General features: G+C 36.7%; 1 protein-coding gene across 1 annotated transcript in view; it reads right to left on the bottom strand.

Annotated features, from left to right (window-relative positions):
- The window catches only part of NECAB1 (N-terminal EF-hand calcium binding protein 1), a 256,058-nt gene that overhangs the window by 30,460 nt on the left and 203,654 nt on the right, over positions 1 to 21,944 (bottom strand). Inside the window, exon 9 of the mRNA XM_027131376.1 lies at positions 3,855 to 3,905. Within this exon, the coding sequence (XP_026987177.1) occupies positions 3,855 to 3,905 (51 nt within the window). The remainder of the gene's footprint in view (positions 1 to 3,854; positions 3,906 to 21,944) is intronic.

The following is a 21,944-nucleotide window of genomic DNA, read 5'->3' as shown; positions in this document are numbered from 1 at the left end:
ATCTTCTGTGAGGGAATCTCTGTACTTTGCCCTCTGCACCCCTGTTGCTGCACTTTCCTCTGTGGCTCTGAAGCTTACCTCCTATCCACCCCTGTCCCCACCAGTGAAGGGGTTTCCTAGTGTGTGGAAACTTTTCCTCCTTCACAGCTCCCTCCAACTGGTGCAGGTCCCATCCCTATTCTTTTGTCTCTGTTTTTTCTTTTTTCTTTTGCCCTACCCAGGTATGTGGGGATATTCTTGCCCTTTTGGAAGTCTGAGGTCTTCTTACTCCTCCGCCATCTTGAAGGTCCTCCCCATACTGACTTTTTAAAAACTCCTTTTGAAAGTAGAAAATATCTGAAAATGATCATTTTTTTTCCCCAATAGTCATTTGAGACTATTTGAGTCATTTGAGACCACACAAAGCACACAATTGCACCAGGCAGAAAGTATTCAGGTGGATCAATACACCTGGCCAGATCCAGGATGTATGGTCTGGTTGATGCAATTCCCTTCAAAAATCATACTAACCTTTCAGTGATTCATACTCACTTCTTAGTACTTGATAGCTAGAAGACAATAAATTATCCCTAAATTTTCAGTGAGTCATAAAACCAAGGTCTTGGACTTTAGATCTGCATTTATCCCTGATGTGCATTTATTTCCTATTTTATTAAGAAATAATAAAATAGTGAATTCCTAAGGTTGCTGTTTTTATGACATGCTTGATATAAATCATCTGGAATATTTTAATATTCCCATGTAGCACCTATTCTTTTAGTGAAAGGCTAGAACAATTCAGTGTTGTAAGAGATATATGGATATCATTTTTAGAAACTCCTACTTATCCTTTTTGATTTCATCTTAAATGTTATGTCATTCTGGAAGCATTTCCTGGCCCCTAAATTAGGTCATGTTCCCTAGCTATGAAAATCTATACCTTCCTATAATAATACTCATCACATCCTATTGTAGATCCTAGTTATATTTGCCTATATTTCCTTCTAGTCTGTCTTCTTGTCTGTAATATTCACCACTTTATCTACAAACACTACCTCAGGGCCCAGCACATAGTTAGTGATCAAGTTAAAAATAAAAGGTGCTTTTGCTTTTAACCATTGACTATTCTTAAAATTCCTTTAGTAAATTTTATTTATATACTATCCATTCCAGAAAAGGATTTGAGGTGGTTCTGAGCACTGTTAGGTGCTCTTTTATCTACGTCCATCATCTTGCCCTCTTTTCTTTTTTCTTTCTCCTTTTAGACCAGGAGGTGTAAATTGGCTTCACTTTTACTAGCTCTGTGGCCTTGAACAAGTTACTTAATCTTTCTCAAGTCTTCTGATATGCAAAATTGGAATAAAGGTACTTATATCACAGAGTTTTGAGGAAGGTTAAATGGAATGAAATAGTGTATGTAAAGATATTGCCCATGATAGATATTCAATAAATGTTACTTCTCTTACTCCAGGCTGAGAAAAGAAATGGACTTAAACAGAGATTATATGCTACATTCATCATTATGTAATGGCTCACGTACCAGAAAACTAGTATGGCAGATACTAGGGTTCAGGACTTTTGCTGTGTGCTTAAATAAGCCTACCAGATAATATTTTCTGCTCTAGTGGTAGGAAATCTCATGAAAAAAAGTCATCCATTAGCTCATAACCTCACTAGCAAAAGCAACTCTACTTCCCAAAGTGCACCAAACACTAGAGTTGGAGTATTACAGTGTGGTGAGTACTGTAGGTCTGGCATAGAACTTCTGGACTTCAGCTGTGGTATTTAAACCTTTTTACAACTTAATTTTTTCATCTGTAAAATGGAGCTAATAACAGCACCACCTCATATGGCTATTGTGAAGACTGAGTTACATATGTGTGGGTTTAACACAACACTTGCACATAGCAAAGGCTCAATAAAGATTAACTTTTAAAAATAAAGTATATAATAAAAATTTATTTTTTGCATTCTGATGTAGGATTTATTTTTCAAAGTTCTCATGCATTCACTAATGGAAAAGGAAAAATACCTCTCCAGTCAATGAATTCTAGAATTGGTTTTTGGTCACCAGGAAAAATCACTGATCAAAAAGTAACATACAATTATGTGTGCTAGCTGTGAAATAACAGTGAAAAATTGTTTTTGTCATTATGAATATAGAGGTTTTATAGGAATTGATAGTGATACATATACTACCACTAGTAAAAAATACAACTTTTGATGACAAATATGAAAAAACAAACCAGCTCAGACTATTACTATGTGTATATTCCCAAAGAGCATAATTTTTTACTTTTACATATGGTTAAAAATAGTTAAAGAATATTCTTTCCTGCTTTTAAATGATATTGACTATCGAACTACTTTGCCCAGTTCTTTTTCTCTAAAGTACTTCCATGCACTATTGAATTGGCAATACTGCATGGGTTGATAGATCTCTTAAAATAGATCTCTCTTTTCTGTCGGGGACCAGAGAATGGAAGAGTCCGTCACTTTTCATAAATAATCCTTAGAAATTTTTCTCCTTCACAGCTAGTGAGAGAGAATACTTATATTAAGAAATTATTTAAGAATAGACAATAATCTCTCCTAACATTAGAAAAATTATGTTCATGTTTCTTGACTGGAGTGTAGTTTTCTCTACATGCAAACCTAAGAGACAACACAGATGCAAGACCTCAAGGTCATAATCCTGTGCTTATGGGACTGCACAGAAGACCTGCATAATATCTGTGCTCAACAGCCCTCTGCCCTCACCTTCGTGCCAAAACCTATCACTTTAAAATTCTGGGTGCCTGATAAATTAACACAGACCACGTCCCTGTCTTTGGAGTAATAAGAGCACTGAACATGTAGTATAGCTAGGAATTGTGTCTACATCTATAGGATTCTAATCACAACAGCCATTATTAAACTTTTCTGAGAAAAAGCTCCCTCTATGAAAATTTCCTTTGTGCTGTGAGTTTGGACAGATGAACAGGAGCTGACATGCAGGTGAGTCTCACCTTCTATCACACAAGCAGTGCCTATAGAATAAGTACATGATACAGAGATGGAAGGTATTTCATATCCTTGTTTCATGTAAATGTGACTGATCCTACAAGATCTATACAATATATAATATATTTAAGGTATTAAGAAAAAAGTGATTTTCTGTAGATACCCAAGATTTTAAAATCCAAATTTCCGCTAAATGTAAATGCAAACATCCAATTTCCCAAAGCAGTATGTGCTATAAATATTTGCCTCAAAATAAAATAAAATAATAAAGCATGGTATGTGCTGCTTTTCAGTTAGTTAATTTATACATTAATTTCTTTTTTGCTGTATATAATGAACCTATTAGGATCACTGTCCATTTTCTTTCAGTCTCCATCAATTGCCACCCTTCTGGATGGGTATATTTTCCCCACGAGCATAAACGTTCACTTTTCTCTAAACATCAATTTTTTTCTTTGGAAAATGATTTCTGAGCATCTTGTCCCTGGGCTATATGCTGAAAATACAATAATTAATAGGACCAAGTTTCAGCTCAGGTGTACCCTTCAGCCTAGTTGATGATACAATTTGAATGTTGCCCTTCTCTGCCAGTCATATTCATTCAATTATTCAATAACTCATTGATTTATACATGCATAAAAATTTCACTTTTCACATATTACATAACAGGTTCTTTCAGAAAACCCCTGTGAAGTAGGCATTAGTTTTCCACAAATCACAATTTAGAAAATCCTACTTAGCCACACATAATGAAATATGCCCATGTATTGTTTTTTTTTAATTTTCACTGAGATAGTAACTAATTTTGAAGAAATTAAATTATGTTTTCAAAGTACATATTTCTAAAATTTTGACCTAGGGAAAGTACTTACAGGTTTAGTATTCCCTTCAATAACTTCTTCTAGAGGTTCAAGTTTAAGATCCTTTGGTTAGAGTAAGAAATGGGTAGAAAACAAGAAATTAGTTAATTAAACAAAACATCATATATTTGAATGGTAGCACTTTTGGGCTAACATTAAACCGAAGGAACTTCATGATCTGAATGGAGATGAAATAATTCTGATTTTTTAAAGTGGGCTCTTCCAATAAAGATTCTTTTACCCATTATATCAATTGTAAGGAGCTATCTCAGATGTGTTCAATTTTTTATTAATTTGAGTGTACATCACTGATGCCATTAAAAGAGAACAAAGTGGAGAGAAGATTCATTAAAGCAGAGAGGGAAAGGATAGAAACAGTAAAAAGGAAAAGTTAGGATGACTAGGCTGATTTCTTTTCCTGTGGTTATATGGCAATATACTTGAGATATCATGATAGACATTTACACTCTAGTGCTAATTTTGCTTTGCTAAGAAGTGAAATAAAAAGCAAATGAAACCACTATTGATATTTGTTAAAAATGAAGGGTTACCAAAAAGACCTCAGAGTTTTCTGCAGTGATCAATGTATAATGCTAATGGCTCCACTGAAACCAAGACTGTAATATCTGAGGACTTCATTCTAATATATCCTAGAGAGTGACATCACCAAAATGGTGACATAGGTTGTTCCTGGCTTTGCTCCCCCTCACAAGAACAACAACTAACAACTATTGAGAACAAGACACCTCTGAGGGAATCCTAGAACAAGGCTGAAGCAACCTCCTGTACCACAGAGACCAAGACAGACTTCATTAGAAGGTAAGAGAGGTGGCTATACATTGACAGCATTGCCCCATCACCAGGCCAGCACAGCACCACCTGGACAGATCTTCCCTGAGCCTCTGGTTCCCTCAGTGGGAAAAGAGATCCCAGGAGAGACAACTAGCCCGATCCAGTATTTTGGGTCATTTTGTGAAAGCCCCTACTCTGATCTTGTACCACAAAGATGGGAAATCTGTGGGGCTCAACCACAGGAAATCTGACTGTGACAGAGAAGAGGGGGAGGGGCTCGCAACAACCAGCACATAGATCTTGGCAGACCAAGCTCATACTGCAGTGCCCAAGTAGTAATCCCAGCCAGCAGCTTTGCTCATCTGCAGAACCAAGCTGGGAACTTGGGGGAGAGCAGATCTGCCTGATTCGGATCTTCAAAGGAGTTTTGTTGGCCCTAGAGCCCAGTTTGCCCACGCCCAAGCAAGGAGCTGAATCATATTCCCACCCACTATGGTGAGTGTCTTCCAGGCCGATCTTACCAGAGGAGCTGGCAATAACTTCTGGAAGTAGTGTGGCCCAGTGGTGCTCAAGCCAAGAGGTGGGTGAGCAAAGCTGATTACCCACGAAGCAAAACCAGTAGCAGGTGTGGAATGTTCCCGTGCTATGCACAAACAGATGGATTAATTCATAGCCAAAACTGAGGGTAGGTCCTGGCATCTCCTTATCTGGGACCTTATTTGGGAAACTGAGAATAGCCTGGAGCTAAACCTCCCCCTCTTGCCTAGGCAGGGGATGTGAGACACAGCCCCACCTGCTATGGAGAATGTCTTCTGACCCCATCTCACCAGAAGGGCTGGTGACAACTCCTGGAAGTTGTGCATCCCAGTGGCACTTGAGCTGAGAAGCAGGCAAAGCCAATAGTTTGCAGAGCAAAGCCAGTAGCCATGTTCAGTCAGGGAACTTGGGGTGTGGGTCGGCTTGAGTTAAAACAACAAAGAGCTTCACCAGCTTTAGAGCTGCTTGTCCTGCTACATGCAGGCAATTATTCTAATTCATAGCCCTGTTCATTGGTACAGTCTCCAATGTGTCCAAGCAAGGAACCTAACTAGAGCACACAGGAAGCTACACAGCTCATTCAACACCCCTACATGCAGTGGTACTTGAACAGAGAGCACAGACCATGGCTTCCCCCATCTGCAGAGCAAAACCAGTGGCCTCACCTGACCAGGGAAGTCAGTGCACACTATGGACTGGCTTGGGTTCCCAAACAATGAGCTGTATAGGCCCTGGGTCCTGTACTGCTGCCATGCCAGGGCACAGAAGTCCCATTTACTACTGTATATAGTAACCAGTCCCAACCATCTAGTAAGTCTGACCAGAGAATCCAGGCAACCATGGAGCCCATCCTACAGCCTCACTTGTGTAGGGAACCAAGCCAGTAGTACTATCCAACAGTTCTCAGCCAATGGCACAACCCCTATCCCTATCCTCAGAGCTGAAACAATTGCCCTGCCCCCAATAAAGCATAATAGCAGGCCCAACCTGCTCAAAAACATTACCAGCAGACATACCCCAAAACCCAAACTGAGCTACTGAAGAACTGTCTCTGCCAAAGCCAACCTGTAGAGTCTGGAAGGGGAGCCTAATTACTCAAATGCACAAATATCAATGTAAGGAATCAAAGATTATGAAAAGTCAGGTAAATATGACATCACCAAAGGAAATTAATAAAACTTCAATAACTGGCCTTAAAATGAACACCTATGAAATGCCAGAGAAAGAATTCAATAAGATCCTCTTAAGGAAATTCCTCTTAAGGAACTGCAAGAAAAAACAGACAGCTACACAAAATCAGAAAAACAAAGCACGAATATAATGAGAAGTTTGACAAGGAAATAGCAGCCATCAAAAACAAACCAAAATAAACAAAACTCCTAGAGATGAAAAATACAATAACTGAACTGAAAAATTCAATAGAGAATTTCAAAAGTAGACTCAACCATGCAGAAGAATCAGTGACCTGGAGGATACAACACTGGAAGTTACCCAGGAAGAGGAGCAAAAATAAAAAAGAATGAAAAAGAGTAAAGGAAACCTATGGGAATTTGGGAGACACTGAAAGGGAAAAAGTATTCACATCATGGGAATTCCAGAAGAAGAGAAAGAGAAAGAGACAGAATGCCTATTTAAAGGAATAATGTCTGAAAACTTTCCAAATTTTGGGAGAGATATGAACATCCAGATCCATGAGGCCCAAAGGACCTCAAATAGATTGAATCTAAATAGGGCTACTCTGAGACACATTAATTAAATTGTCAAAAGTCAAAGACAAAAGAACTGTAAGGGCAGCAAGAGAAAAGAGAGAAGCCACATACAAGGGAACCCCCATAAGATTATCAGCAGAACTTTTCTGACCAGGAGAGAATGGGATGACATACTAGAAATATTGAAAAAAAATAACTGTCGACTAAGAATTCTATACTTGGTGAAGTTTTCTTTCAGAAACAAAGGAAGGATAAAGACTTCACTGAACAATCAAAAGCTGAGGGAGTTTACCACCAGACCTGCCTTATAAGAAATGCTAAAGGCAGTTCTTTGAGTGGAAGTGAAAGAATGTTAATAACATCATAAAAAGGTAGTGTAAATCTCACTGGTAATAAGTATATAGTCATTATTTCTCCAATATTGTAATAGTGATGCATAATTCACTTAACTTTTGTTTAAAACTTGTAAAAGAGCATAGCAAAAATAACCATAACTGTAGTAATCTGTTGTCAGTTACATAATATGAAAACATATACATTATAACAGCAATAACCTAAAAAGTGAAGTGGAGGTAAAAGTGTAAAGTTTACAAATTCTATTGAAGTTAAGTTGTTATCAGTTTAAAATAGGGTGTTATATTTTATGTAAGCCTCACGGTAACCACAAGTGAAAATCTTGTATAAATTACACAAAAGAACATGATAAAGAAGTCAAAGCATACTGATACCAAAAGACATCAAACACACACACAAAAAGACAACAGCATGAGAAACAAGGCACAGTAATCTACAAAACAACCAGAAAACAATTAACAAAATGGCAATAGTAAGTCCTTACCTATCAATAACTACTTTAAACATAAGTGAATTAAATTCTCCAATGAAAAGAGATAGAATGGACCATGCTGAGCCTAAACCCTGCCCCCCAAAACCCCAAGACCTTTTCAGCTGTGTGGGTTCTGAGACTAGCCTCCACTCCCACCTAAACCCCACCCTGCCTAAGCCCCACCCCTGCCTAAGCCCCACCCCCCTTGGTGGTGGTGTTTCATTTATATTTTTATTTTTTCTAATATATTTTTCTATTTTTATTTTATTTTTTATTCTTTGTTATTGTTCTGCTCCTTTTTTTTTCTTTTTTTGCTGCACTGCTTGTCTTACAGGATCTTGGTTCACAGGCCAGGGTTCAGGCCTGAGCTCCTGTGGTAGGACCACCGAGTCCAAACCGCTGAACTGAAAGAGAACCTCAGACCCCAGGGAATATTAATCTGAGTGAAGTCTCTTGGAGATCCTCATCTCGGCACCAAGACCTGGCTCTACGCAACTGACTGCAAACTCCAGTGTGGAAAGCACCAGGGAAAGCAACCTGTACGACAGGAACATAGCCCCACCCATCAAAAAAAATGAGATGACAAAAGTTATGTTACAGATGAAGGAGCAAGGGAAAAACCTAGAAGACGAGTGAACAGGATATAGACAACCTACCTGAAAAAGAATTCACAATAACGACAGTAAAGATGATCTAAAATCTCAGAAATATAATGGAGGCATGGATCAAGAAAATACAAGAAATGTTGAACAAAGACAGAGAAGAACTAAAAAGCAAGCAAACAGTGATGAACAACATAATAACTGAAATGAAAAATACACTAGAAGGGGGCTCCCCTGGTGGCGCGGTGGTTGAGAGTCTGCCTGCCGATGCAGGGGACACGGGTTCGTGCCCTGGTTCGGGAAGATCCCACATGCCGCGAAGCAGCTGGGCCCATGAGCCATGGCCACTGAGCCTGCGCATCCGGAGCCTGTGCTCCGCAATGGAAGAGGCCACAACAGTGAGAGGCCCACGTACCGGTAAAAAAAATAATAATAATACACTAGAAGGAATCGATAGCAGAATAATTGAGGCAAAAGAATGAATAAGTGAGATGGAAGACAGAATGGTGGAAATAACTGCCAAGGAGCAGAATAAAGAAAAAAGAATGAAGAGAATTGACGACAGTCTCAGAGACTTCTGGGACAACATTAAATGCACCAACATTCGAATTATAGGAGTCCTTAAAGAAGAAGAGAAAGAGAAAGGATATGAGAAAATATTTGAAGAGATTATAAGTAAAAAACTTCCCTAACATGGAAAGGAAATAGCCACCCAGGTGCAGGAAGTGCAGAGAGTCCCAAACAGTATAAACCTTAAGAGAAACATACCAAGACACATATTAATTAAACTAACAAAAATTCAATGCAAAGAAAAAAATATTGAAAGCAGCAAGGGAAATGCAACAAATAATATACAAGGGAATCCCCATAAGGTTATCAGCAGATTTTTCAGGAGAAACGCTGCAGGCCAGAAGGGAGTGGCAGGATATATTTAAAGTTATGAAAGGGAAAAACGTACAACAAAAATTACTCTACCCAGTAAGGATCTTATTCAGATTCGAAGGAGAAATCAAAAGCTTTACAAACAAGCAAAAGCTAAGAGAATTTAACACAACCAAACCAGCGTTACAACAAATGCTAAAGGAACTTCTCCAGTAGGAAACACAAGAGAAGGAAAAGACATACAAAAACAAATCCAAACAATTAAGAAATTGGTAATAGGAGCATACATATCGATAATTACCTTAAATGTAAATGGATTAAATGCTCCAACCTAAAGACACAGACTAGCTGAATGGATACAAAAACAAGACCCGTGCTGTCTACAAGAGACCCACTTTAGACCTAGGGACACATACATACTGAAAGTGAAGGGATAGAAAAAGATATTCCATGCAAATGGAAATCAAAAGAAGGCTGGAGTAGCAATACTCATGTCAGATAAAATAGATTTTAAAACAAAAACTGTTACTAGAGATAAGGAAGGACACTAGATAATGATCAAGGGATCAATCCAAGAAGAAGATATAAAAATTATAAACATTTATGCACCTAACATAGGAGCACCTCAATATATAAGGCAAAGGCTAACAGCCATAAAAGGGGAAATCAACAGTAACACAATAATAGTGGGGGACTTTAACACCCCACTTACACCAATGGACAGATCTTCCAGACAGAAAATAAGTAAGGAAACACAGAGTTTAAATGACACAGTAGACCAGATAGATTTAATTGATATTTATAGGACATTCCACCTGAAAGTGGCAGAATACACTTTCTTCTCAAGTGCACACTATTCTCCAGGATATATCACATATCAAGCCTTGGAAATTTTAAGAAAATTGAAATCATATCAAGCATCTTTTTCGACCACAATGCTATGAGATTAGAAATCAATTACAGGAAAAAACAACAACAACAACTAAAAAACAAACACACAGAGGCTAAACATTGTGCTGCTAAATAACCAAGAAATCACTGAAGAAATCAAAGAGGAAATTAAAAAATAAACAGAAACAAATGACAATGAAAACACAACGACCCAAAAGCTATGGAATTCAGCAAAAGCAGTTCTAAGAGGGAAGTTTATAGCAATACATTCCTACCTCAAGAAACAAGAAAAATCTCAAATAAACAATCTAACCTTACACCTAAAGCCACTAAAGAAAGAAGAACAAACAAAACTCAATGTTAGTAGACGGAAAAAAATCATAAAGATCACAGCAGGAATAAATGAAATAAAAATGAAGAAAACAATAGCAAAGATCAATAAAACTAAAAGTTACTTCTTTGAGAAAACGAAATTGATAAACCTATAGCCAGACTCAAAGAGACAAAAAGGGAGAGGACTCAAATCAATAAAATTAGAAATGAAAAAGGAGAAATTACAACAGACACTGCAGAAATACAAAGGATCGTAAGAGATTAAAACAAGCAACTCTATGCCAATAAAATGGACAACCTGGAAGAAATGGACAAATTCTTGGAAAGGTACAACTTTCCAAGCCTGAACAAGGAAGAATTAGAAAATATAAACAAACGAATCACAAGTAATGAAGCTGAAACTATACTTAAAAACTTTTCAACAAACAAAAGTCCAGGACCAGATGGCTACATAGGCGAATTCTATCAAACATTGAGAGAAGAGTGATCAACTATCATTCCTAAACTATTCCAAAATAATTGCAGAGGGAGGAGCATGCCCAAACTTGTTCTACGAGGCCACCATCACCTTGATACCAAAACCAGACAAAGAGATCACACACAAAAAATTTACAGACCAATATCACTGATGAACATAGACACAAAAATCCTGAACAAGATACTAGCAAACAGAATCCAACAACATTTTAAAGGATCATACACCATGATCAAGTGGGATTTATCCCAGGAATGCAAGGATTCTTCAATGTACGCAAATCAATGTGATACACCATATTAACAAATTAAAGAATGAAAACCATATGATCATTTCAATAGATGTAGAAAAAGCTTTTGAAAATATTCAATACTCATTTATGATAAAAACTCTCCAGGGGCTTCCCTGGTGGCGCAGTGGTTGAGAGTCCGCCTGCCGATGCAGGGGACACGGGTTCGTGCCCCGGCCCAGGAGGATCCCGTGTGCCGTGGAGCGGCTGGGCCCGTGGGCCATGGCCGCTGGGCCTGCATGTCGGGAGCCTGTGCTCCGCAACGGGAGAGGCCACAGCAGGGAGAGGCCCGTGTACCGCAAAACAACAACAACAACAACAACAACAAAAAACAAACTCTCCAGAAAGTGGGCATAGAGGGAACCTACCTCAACATAATAAAGGCCATAAATGACAAACCAACAGCCAACATTGTTCTCAATGGTGAAAAACTGAAATCATTTCCTCTAAGATCAGGAACAAAACAAGGATGTCCACTCTCACCACTCTTATTCAACATAGTTTTGGAAGTCCTAGCATGGCAATCAGAGAAGAAAAAGAAATAAAAGTAATATGAATTGGAAAAGAAGAAGTAAAACTGTCACTGTTTGCAGATAACATGATACTCTACATAGAAAATTTTAAAGATGCCACAAGAAAACTATTAGACTTAATCAATGAATTTGGTAAAGTGCAGGATACAAAATTGATGCACAGAAATCTCTTGCATTCCCATACACTAACAATGAAAAATCAGAAACAGAAATTAAGGAAACATTCCCACTTACCATCGCAACAAAAAGGATAAAATATCTAGGAATAAACCTACCCGAGGAGGCAAAAGACTTGTTGTCAGAAAACTATGAAACACTGTTGCAAGAAATCAAAAACGACACAAACAGATGGAGAAATATACCATGTTCTTGGATTGGAAGGATCAATATTGTGCAAGTAACTGTACTACCCAAAGCAATGTACAGATTCAATGCAATCTCTATCAAATTGCCAATGGCATTTTTCACAGAATAGAACATAAAATTTTACAACCTGTATGGAAACACAAAAGACCCTGAATAGCCAAACCAATCTTGAGAACAAAAAACGGAGCTGGAGGAATCAGCTCCCTGACTTCAGACTATACTACAAAGCTACAGTAATCAAGACAGTATGGTGCTGACACAGACATTCAAATATAGATGAATTCAAATATAGATAAATTTCTACAGGATAGAAAGCCCAGAGATAAATCAATGCACCTATGGTCACCTAATCTGTGACAAAGGAGGCAAGAATATACAATGGAGAAAAGAAAGTCTCTTCAATAAGTGGGGGGTGGGAAAACTGGACAGCTACATGTAAAAGAATGAAGTTAGAACAGTCCCTTACACCATACACAAAAATAAACTCAAAATGGATTAAAGACCTAAATATAAGACCAGACACTATAAAACTCTTAGAGGAAAACATAGGAAAAACACTCTCTGACTTAAACCACAGCAAGATCTTTTTTGACCCACCTACTAGAGTAATGAAAATAAAAACAAAAATAAACAAATGGGACCTAACTGAACTTAAAAACTTTTGCACAGCAAAGACAATAAACAAGACAAAAAGACAACCCTCAGAATGGGAGAAAATATTTGCAAATGAAACAACAAAGGATTAATCTCCAAAATATACAAACAGCTCATGGAGCTTGATATAAAAAAACCAAACAACCCAATCAAAAAATGGGCAGAAGACCTAAATAGACATTTAGCCAAAGAAGACATACAGTTGGCCAAGAGGCACGTGAAAACATGCTCAACCTCACTAATTATTAGAGAACTGCAAATCAGTATTATAATGAGGTATCACCTCTCACTGGTTAGAATGGCCATCATCAATAAATCTACAAACAATAAATGTTGGAGATGGTGTGGAGAAAAGGGAACCCTCTTGCACTGTTGGTGGGAATGTAAATGGATACAGCCACTTTGGAGAACAGATGAATTGATAAAGAAGATGTGGTACATATATAAAATGGCATATTACTCAGCCATAAAAAGGAATGAAATTGGGTCATTTGTAGAGATATGGATGGACCTAGAGTCTGTCATAAAGGGTAAAGTAAGTCAGAAAGGGAAAAACAAATATCGTATATTAATGCATATATGTGGAATCTAGAAAAATGGTACAGATAAACTGTTTTGCAAGGCAGAAATAGAGACACAGATGTAGAGAACAAATGTATGGACACCAAGGGGGGAAAGGGGAAGGTGGGATGAGTTAGGAGATTAGAATTGACAAATATACTCTACCATGTGTAAAATAGATAGCTAGTGGGAACCTGCTTTATAGCACAGGGAGCTCAGGTTTTTGCTCTATGATGACCTAGATGGGTGGGATGGGGTGGTGAGAGGCAGGTCCATGGGGGAGGGGATACGTGTATACATATAGCTGATTCACTTCATTGTACAGCAGAAACTAACACAACATTGTAAAGCGATTATAATCTGATAAAAAAGAAAAGACATTGAATGGCTGAATGGATTTAAAAAAACCCAAGATCTAATAATATGCTGCCTACAGGAGTCTTACTTTAGCCTTAAAAGCACATATAGACTGAGAGTTAAGGGATGGAAAGAGACATTTCAAGCAAATAATAACAACAGAAAGCAGAGGTAGCTATACTTAGACAAAATTGACTTTAAACGAAAAATGGTGAATAAAGACAAAGGGTGTCATTATATAATGATAAAAAGATCAATATATCAAGAAGATGTAAGAACTGTAAATATTTATGCACCCAACATTGGAGTACCTAAATATATAAAGCCAACTGACAGAGCTAAAAGGAGAAATAGACAGTAATACAATACTAGTTGGGGGCTTTATTACCCTACTTTTATTTTAATTATCTATTTATTTTATTGGAGTATAATTGCTTTACAATGTTGTATTAGTTTCTGCTGTACAATGAGGTGAATCAACTATATGTATTCCTACATGCCTTCTCTCTTGGACCTCCCTCCCACTCCTCCACTCCCAGTCCCACCTATCTAGGGCACCACAGAGCAAAGAGCTGAGCTCCCTGTGCTATACAGCTGGTTCCCACTAGCTATCTATTTTACACATGGTAGTGTATATATGTCAATCCTAATCTCCTAATTCATCCCACTCTCCCCTTCCCCCACCCCATGCCCACACATCCGTTCTCTATGTCTGTGTCTCTATTTCTGCCTTGCACATAGGTTCATCTGTATCATTTTTCTAGATTCCACATATATGCGTTTATATACAGTGTTTGTTTTTCTCTTTCTGACTTGTTTCACTCTGTATGACAGACTCTAGTTCCATCCACATCTCTACAAATGACCCAATTTTGTTCCTTTTTTATGGCTGAGTAATATTCCATTGTATATATGTACCACATCTTCTTTATCCATTCATCTGTCGATGGACATTTCATGCAGACAGAGAATCAGTAAGAAAACAACAGATTCAAACAACATTAAAGACTAAATGATCCTAATATTCATATATAGATCATTCTATCTCTCAATAGCAGAATATATATTTTTCTCAGGTGTACAACAAAATTCTAGAATGGACCATATGTTAAGCCACAAATCAAGTCTTAGCAATTAAAGAAGATTAAAATCATATCAAGTGGGCTTCCCTGGTGGCGCAGTGGTTGAGAGTCCGCTTGCCGATGCAGGGAACATGGGTTCGTGCCCCGGTCCGGGAAGATCCCACATGCCGTAGAGCAGCTGGGCCCATGAACCATGGCCACTGAGCCTGCACGTCCGGAGCCTGTGCTCCGCAATGGGAGAGGCCACAACAGTGAGAGGCCTGCGTACCACAAAAAAAAAAAAAAAAAACATACCAAGTATCTTTTGTGACCACAATGGCATGAAAGTAGGAATCAATAAGAAGAAGAAAACTGAAAAATTCATGAAAACAAGGAAATTAAACAACATTGTCTTAAACAACCAATGGATCAAAGAAGAAGTTAAAGAGGAAATAAAATTTTTGAGACAATAAAGTGAAAATGCAACACACCAGAACCTGTGGGATGCAGCAAAAGCAGTTCTAAGAGGGAGGTTCATAGCAATAAACACCTACTTAAGAAGTAAGAAAGATCCCAAATAAACAACCTAACTCTACAGCTTCAAAAACTAGAAAAAGAAGATCAGAGCACAAAGTTAACAGAAGAAAGAAAATAATAAAGATTAGAACAGAAATAAATGAAATAGAGAACAGAAAAACAATTGGAAAGATTATCCAAACTAAGAGTTAGTTCTTTGAAAAGAAGAAAAATTGACAAACCCTTAGCTAGACTAACCAAGGGAAAAAGAGAAAGGACACAAATCAACAAAATTATAATTGAAAAAGCAGACATTATAACTGATACCACAGAATTCAAAGGATCATAACAGCCAACTATATGCTAACAAACTGGGCAACCTAGAATAAATGGAAAAATTCTTAGAAACATATCATTTACCAAGACTGAATTAGGAAGAAATATAAAATCTGAATAGACCATTTACTAGTAAAGGGATTGAATCAGTAATCAAAAACCTCCCAACAAACAAAAGTCCAGGACCAGATGGCTTCACTCGTGAATTTTACCAAACATTTAAAGAAGAATTAACACCAATGCTTCTCAAATTTTTCCAGAAATAGAAGAGGAGAGAGTACTCCCAAATTTATTTTATGAGGCCAGCATTATCATGAGACTAAAACCAAAAAAGGACACTAGTAGAAATGACAGCTATAGGTCAGTACCCCTGATAATTATAGATGCAAAAATTTCAAGAAAATACTAGCAAACCAAATTCAGCAGCACATTAAAAGAATCATTTATCATGATCAAGTGGGATTTATCCCTGGGATGCAAGGATGGTTCAACATATGCAAATAAATCAGTGTGATACATCATCTTAACAGAAAGAAAAAAGTCATATAATCATCGCAATAGACACGGAAAAATCATTTGATAAAATGTAACATAAATTCATAATAAAAGCCCTTAACAAAAAGTCATAAAAGGAACATATCTCAACATAATAAAAGTCATATATGACAAGCCCACAGCTTCCTCAACATCATACTAATGGTGAAAGGGTGAAACTTTTCCTCTAAGAATCAGTAATAAGACAAGGGTGTCAATTCTCACCACTCCTATTCAAAATAGTACTAGAAATCCTACCTAGAGAAATCAGGCAAGAAAGAGAAATAAAAGTAAATGAAGAAGTAAAACCATCTCTATTTGCAGATGGCTTGGTTTTATAAACAAAAATCTTAAAGATGTAACAAAAAAAACTGTCAGATCTAATCAAGGAATTCAATAAAGTTTCAAGATATGAAATTAACATACAAAAATCAGTAGCATTTCTATATGCCTACAGTGAATTTTCTGAAAAAAAATAAAGAAATCAATCCTATTTACAACAGCATAAAAAAATACTTAGGAATACATTTAACTAAGCAAGTGAAATTTCTCTACTGTGAAGACTGAAAGACATTGATGAAAGAAATCAAAGAAAATACAAAAATACAAATAAGTAGAAGGGTATTCTGTATTCCTGAATTGGAAGAATTAATATTGTTAAAACGTCAATACTACCAAAAGCCATCTATAGATTCAATAAAATCCCTATCCATATTCCAATGGCATCTTTTACAGAGGTAGAAAAAACACTCTTAAAAGTTATATGAACCACAAAAAACGCTGAATAGCCAAAGAAATGCTGAGAAAGAAGAAAAGAGCAGGAGAGATCATACTTCCTGATTTCAAGTAATACTATAAAGCTAAAGCCATCAAACAATATGCTACTAGCATAATAACACACAAAAGACTGACGGAATAGAATTGAGAGCCCAGAAATAAGACCAAGCATATACAATCCACTAATATTTAATAGGGAAGAAAACTCAGTGGAGAAAAGAAAGTCTTTTTAATAAATGATTCTGGGATAGTTGGATATTCACATGTAAAAGAATGAAATTGGACCCATATCTTACACCACTCACAAAATTAACTCAAAATGGACTAAGGATTTAAATGTAAGACCTGAAACCATGAAACTCCTAGAAGACAACATAGTAATAAAGCTCCCTGACATGATTCTTGGTAATGATTTTTGGATATGTCACCTGAAGCACAAACAAATAAATAAAAAATAAACAAGTGGGATTACATCAAACTAAAAAGCTTCTGCACAGTAAACAACAACAACAGGAAAATAAATCAATAAAGTGAAAAGACAAACTTTGGAATGGGAACAAAATATTTGAAAACCATATATCTGATAAGGGTTAACATTCAAAATACATAAAGAACTCATATAATTCAATAGCAAAAAAAAAAAAAAAAGTGGGCAAAGGACCTGAATAGACATTTCTCCAAAGAAGATATATGAAAGGTCAACATGTACATGAAAAGATGATCAACATCACTACTCATTAAGGAAAAGCAAAGTAAAACCACACTGCGATATCACTCATGTCTATTCGAATGACCATCATAAAAAAAAACAAGAGATAACATGATGGCAAGAATGTGGAAAAAGGGAATGCTTGTGCATTGTTGGTAGATTGTAAATTGGTGCATCCACTATGGAAAGCAGTATGGCTTTCTCACGTTCCTCAAAAAATCAAATACTGAACTACCATATGATCTAGCAATTCCATTTCTGAAGTATATTCAAAGGTAATGAAAACACTACGTCGAAAAGATATCTGCACCCCTATGTTCATACCAGCATTATTTATAGAGGCCAAGACATGGAAACAACCTAATTGTCCATCGATGGGTGAATGGATAAAGAACATGTGATATATATATATATATATATATATATATATATATATATACACATACATACATATATAATGGAATATTATTCAGCCACAAAAAACAAGGAAATCCTACCATTTGTGACCACAGGGATGAGCCTTGAAGATATTTTGCTAAGAGAAATAAGACAGAGAAAGACAAATACTGTACTGTATGATTTAATTTATATGTGGAATCTAAAAAAAATAAAAACAAAAACCCCAAACTCATAGAAAAAGAGATCAGATTTTTGGTTACCAGAGGTAGAGAGTGGGAGGAGGGGAATAGGATGAAGATAGTCAAAAGGTACAAACTTCTTCCAGCTATAAGATAAATAAGTATTAACGATGTAATGTTACAACATGATGACTATAGTTAACACTGCTGTATGGCATGTAGGAAAGTTAAAAGAGTAAATCCTAAGAAGATAAACATTTTTCCCTTCTTTTTTTCTTCCTTTCCTTTTTATTGTACCTGTATGAGAAGATGGATGTTAACGAACGTATTGTGGTAATTATTTCACCTTATATGTAAATAAAGCCATCATGCTGTATGCTTTAAATTTAAATAGTGATGTATGTCAATTATTTCTCAAGACTGGAAAACAAGTGAGGATTATGCACAATAATTCCTTCAAATAGATAAGAAATAAATAGAAAGTTATAGAAATCCAGACTGCCTGAAATAGTATAAGCCTGTTAATAACAGAGCTACATAGCTCTAGCTATGCAGTTCTCTTGTGGATGAACTTTATGCAAGTTATTTAACTTCTCTGCAATTCACTTTTACTATTTCCACTGCCTTATATTCTCTATCCCTAGGTTTTCCTCTAGTTGGCTCTTCCTTATTTTTCTAACTTCAACTCAAATATCACATCCTTAAAGTGACCTTCTCAGATTACTCACTTTAAGTATCCAACCCTCCATCTTCATCACATTGTCCTACATTTTCTTCATAGTACTTTACACTATCCGAAATTACTTCATTTCATGAATTTGTTTACTTGGGGTTTGTCTGTCTCTCCAGAGACCAAGGACCTTACCTGTTTTGATCACTGCTATATTCTCACTGTCAGAATAGTACCTTGCATAAAGTGGGTACTCAAAAAATGTTAGTTGAATAAACAAGTGGCTGAATGAATGCCCATTTAAATCCTAGCTCTTCTGTGAAGACAAACATATAATGCATATAGATGTGAATTGAATCTTTAAAAGTACTCTGCATATAGAAACTGTAACAATAGTGATCTCTTTGACTGCTGTTTCCCTAATAACAACTCAGGCACACTTTTCAGTTCTACTTTCTTTAATCTAAGGTAAAAAACTTAAAACAAGTTGTATGAGTGTGACATCCTTAATTATATCCCTTTAAATATGGATATCCTGTGATCTGATGGTACACTTAAGACTTCATGAAGATTAAAGGGACTTTGTTGTTGTTTTGTTTAAGCATTGAACACTGGTTTCTGCAGAGTTCAAGCAAAACATGAGATATAATCTCAATATATCCCATAAATACTCAGAGAGGCTGAAGTGGAAAAAAGGAATGTCTGAAGAGACTTGTAGAAATTTTTTCCCCCACATAAATGGTATTGGGCTTGGTTTACAGTGCAGGAAAGATTTATCATAGATACTTAGTGGTGAAAAAAGACAGTATGGCTTCCACTGTAAGTACATTCCCTTTTAATGTGGAGATCAAACCTAGTGCTAACAACTGAGAAGACAAGACAGCCATCAGTAAAATATAATATGCACTTAGCTTCTGTTTGTCAATTGGAAGTTTTTCCTCTAAAAACCTAATTCAGCATAGTACAGAACAAGTTGTAGAAAAAAACCCAACTTGCACTGCTTCTCCTTTCATTAAGACAGATCATGCTGAGCCCCACACAGCTGGAGCCCCATGTTTAAGACCATCACATTGTACTTTCAGCAAACCTCTCAGCCACTGTTCTCATAATGAAATGCTTTCATAGGAATGAAGGGAGCAAAAAGCCTAGAAAAGAAGGAGACATGACAATACTTTGATTTTAAGTTGGAAAAAAAGCCATGACCTGTGTTTGAGCTACCCCTTTAAAAAGAATGACATACATTTATGACACCAGAAGAAAGAGCTTTGCCAAGGACTTCCAAACCATTTTAAAAAGAGGTATTTGTATTCTTTAAATGAATCCAAACTTATTTAACAACTGAATCTTTATGTTTTAACAAGATTTGGTTTTTAAATAGGGTCCTGCATTTCCAAGACTTCCACCATTGGAAAACTAATTTGTATGGCCACTATTTTTATTATCAAGCATTTTAATCTCAATTCACACATCAATTAATGAAATTAGAAAGGAGGAAAGTTGTCTTGCAGCAAACTCTTAGTTTACGTTATTTGTCCCCATAAGTGGTCAATTTAAATTTAGTGAACAGTGATGTGGTGGCAGAGGGACTGGAACTCTCCAAAGTTGTTTCCTCTAGACGTGGTTCTTCTTTGTACAGAATCTCCATTTCAGAGACCTTACCCATCCTTAGGACATGAGGTTTCACCTCTGGGAGATGGCTCTCAAGATCTCAATCTGTTGTCCTGGCTTCTTAAATACTAATCTAACTGGATATTTCTACTTAGATGTCCTATTATATCTTGAAATTTAATAAACCAGTTCACCTCCTCACTTTACCTCACCAATTATCTCTCACTGTCTCTCCCTTGTCTGTTAGTGGTATAATTGTCTCAGACACTTGGGCTCAAATCCTCAGACTCCTATTTGAAACTACCCTTTTACACATCATACCCATTCAACGGTCCTGTTAATTTCACCTCAAGTCTTTCAAATCTGCCATTTTCTTTTTAGTCACTTAGTCCAGGCCCATCTTTTACTATACTTGATCCCAGTGGGCTCAGGTATACAGCCTGCCCTTTAATGTCACTGTTATAGCTGGCTTTGGTAGCTCTGACTTTGAATCTTCTTGTTTGAATCCATTTCATATTCTTGCTGTCCAATTTTCTATCTAAAGGATCTTTTTTATTATGTCACTTATCTGTTGAAAAATAATAAATGCCTCCTGTTGTCTCCAAGATCAAGTCCAAATTCCTTAGTCTGTTATTTAAGGCCATCCATAATTCAGCCCCACCCTTTCATATAATCTTATTTGTCACTATGTCCCTAAATGGAAGACTCTAACCAGGTTGGTCTACTTAACCTTTGCTCATGCCATCACCTTACCTGAATGCCCTCTCCAACTGCTCTCTGTTTACTAAAAAATTATTTTCCCATAGCAAATACTTATTAGTTTGTTAGCTGACTAACATTTATTCTGATTTTAGTGACAATACAATTTCCTTCAGTGAATGATCTCATCTCATTTTAATACTTGACTGTTAACCAAGGTTTTCTCTCCTTCCTTATCTAAGAGACCTGCGTGCAACCGTAACAAGACAAACCAGACTCTCCCTCCTGGAAAGTGGAATCTTGAGCAGAATGTCCATAGACTGGATATTGTTGAAACTCATTTATTACAGTGGAGACAACCTGAGAGACTGGTGAGTATTTCTTGCTTACCTACATCTCTAGACTTATCTTGTCTACTGACTTCCTAAGTCTAGATCTCTAGACTGTCTGTTGATTCGTGAACACTCCCATTTCCTTCTAGAGATTTCTTTTTTATTAAAGAGGTAATTTCTGTTACTTGCACTCAAAATTCCTAATTGTCATCATTTCTAAAGGCCCCTTAAGCCCTTCCTGACACAAGTGGTCCTTCCCAGCTTGCAGTGATCATTCCTTCAGGTTAGCAACTGTAAATTTTAGTATATGCTCCATTCCTTTGGCATGTCTCAGTCAGTCACTAAGTATTTACTGAGCATTAACAATGAGCTTGGTTTTGTGCAACTGCATACTTTTAAAAATCTGTCAACTCATTTTATGAATATAGAATATTTTTACGGGTAGACTCTGGGTCCTTCAAAGTCAGAAACTCTC

The sequence above is a fragment of the Aethalodelphis obliquidens genome, unplaced genomic scaffold, assembly GCF_003676395.1.
Source record: "Aethalodelphis obliquidens isolate GAN/ISIS:26980383/991018 unplaced genomic scaffold, ASM367639v1 scaffold39, whole genome shotgun sequence".
Classification (NCBI taxonomy): Eukaryota; Metazoa; Chordata; class Mammalia; order Artiodactyla; family Delphinidae; genus Aethalodelphis; species Aethalodelphis obliquidens.
This window is presented reverse-complemented; position numbering and strand designations above follow the sequence as displayed.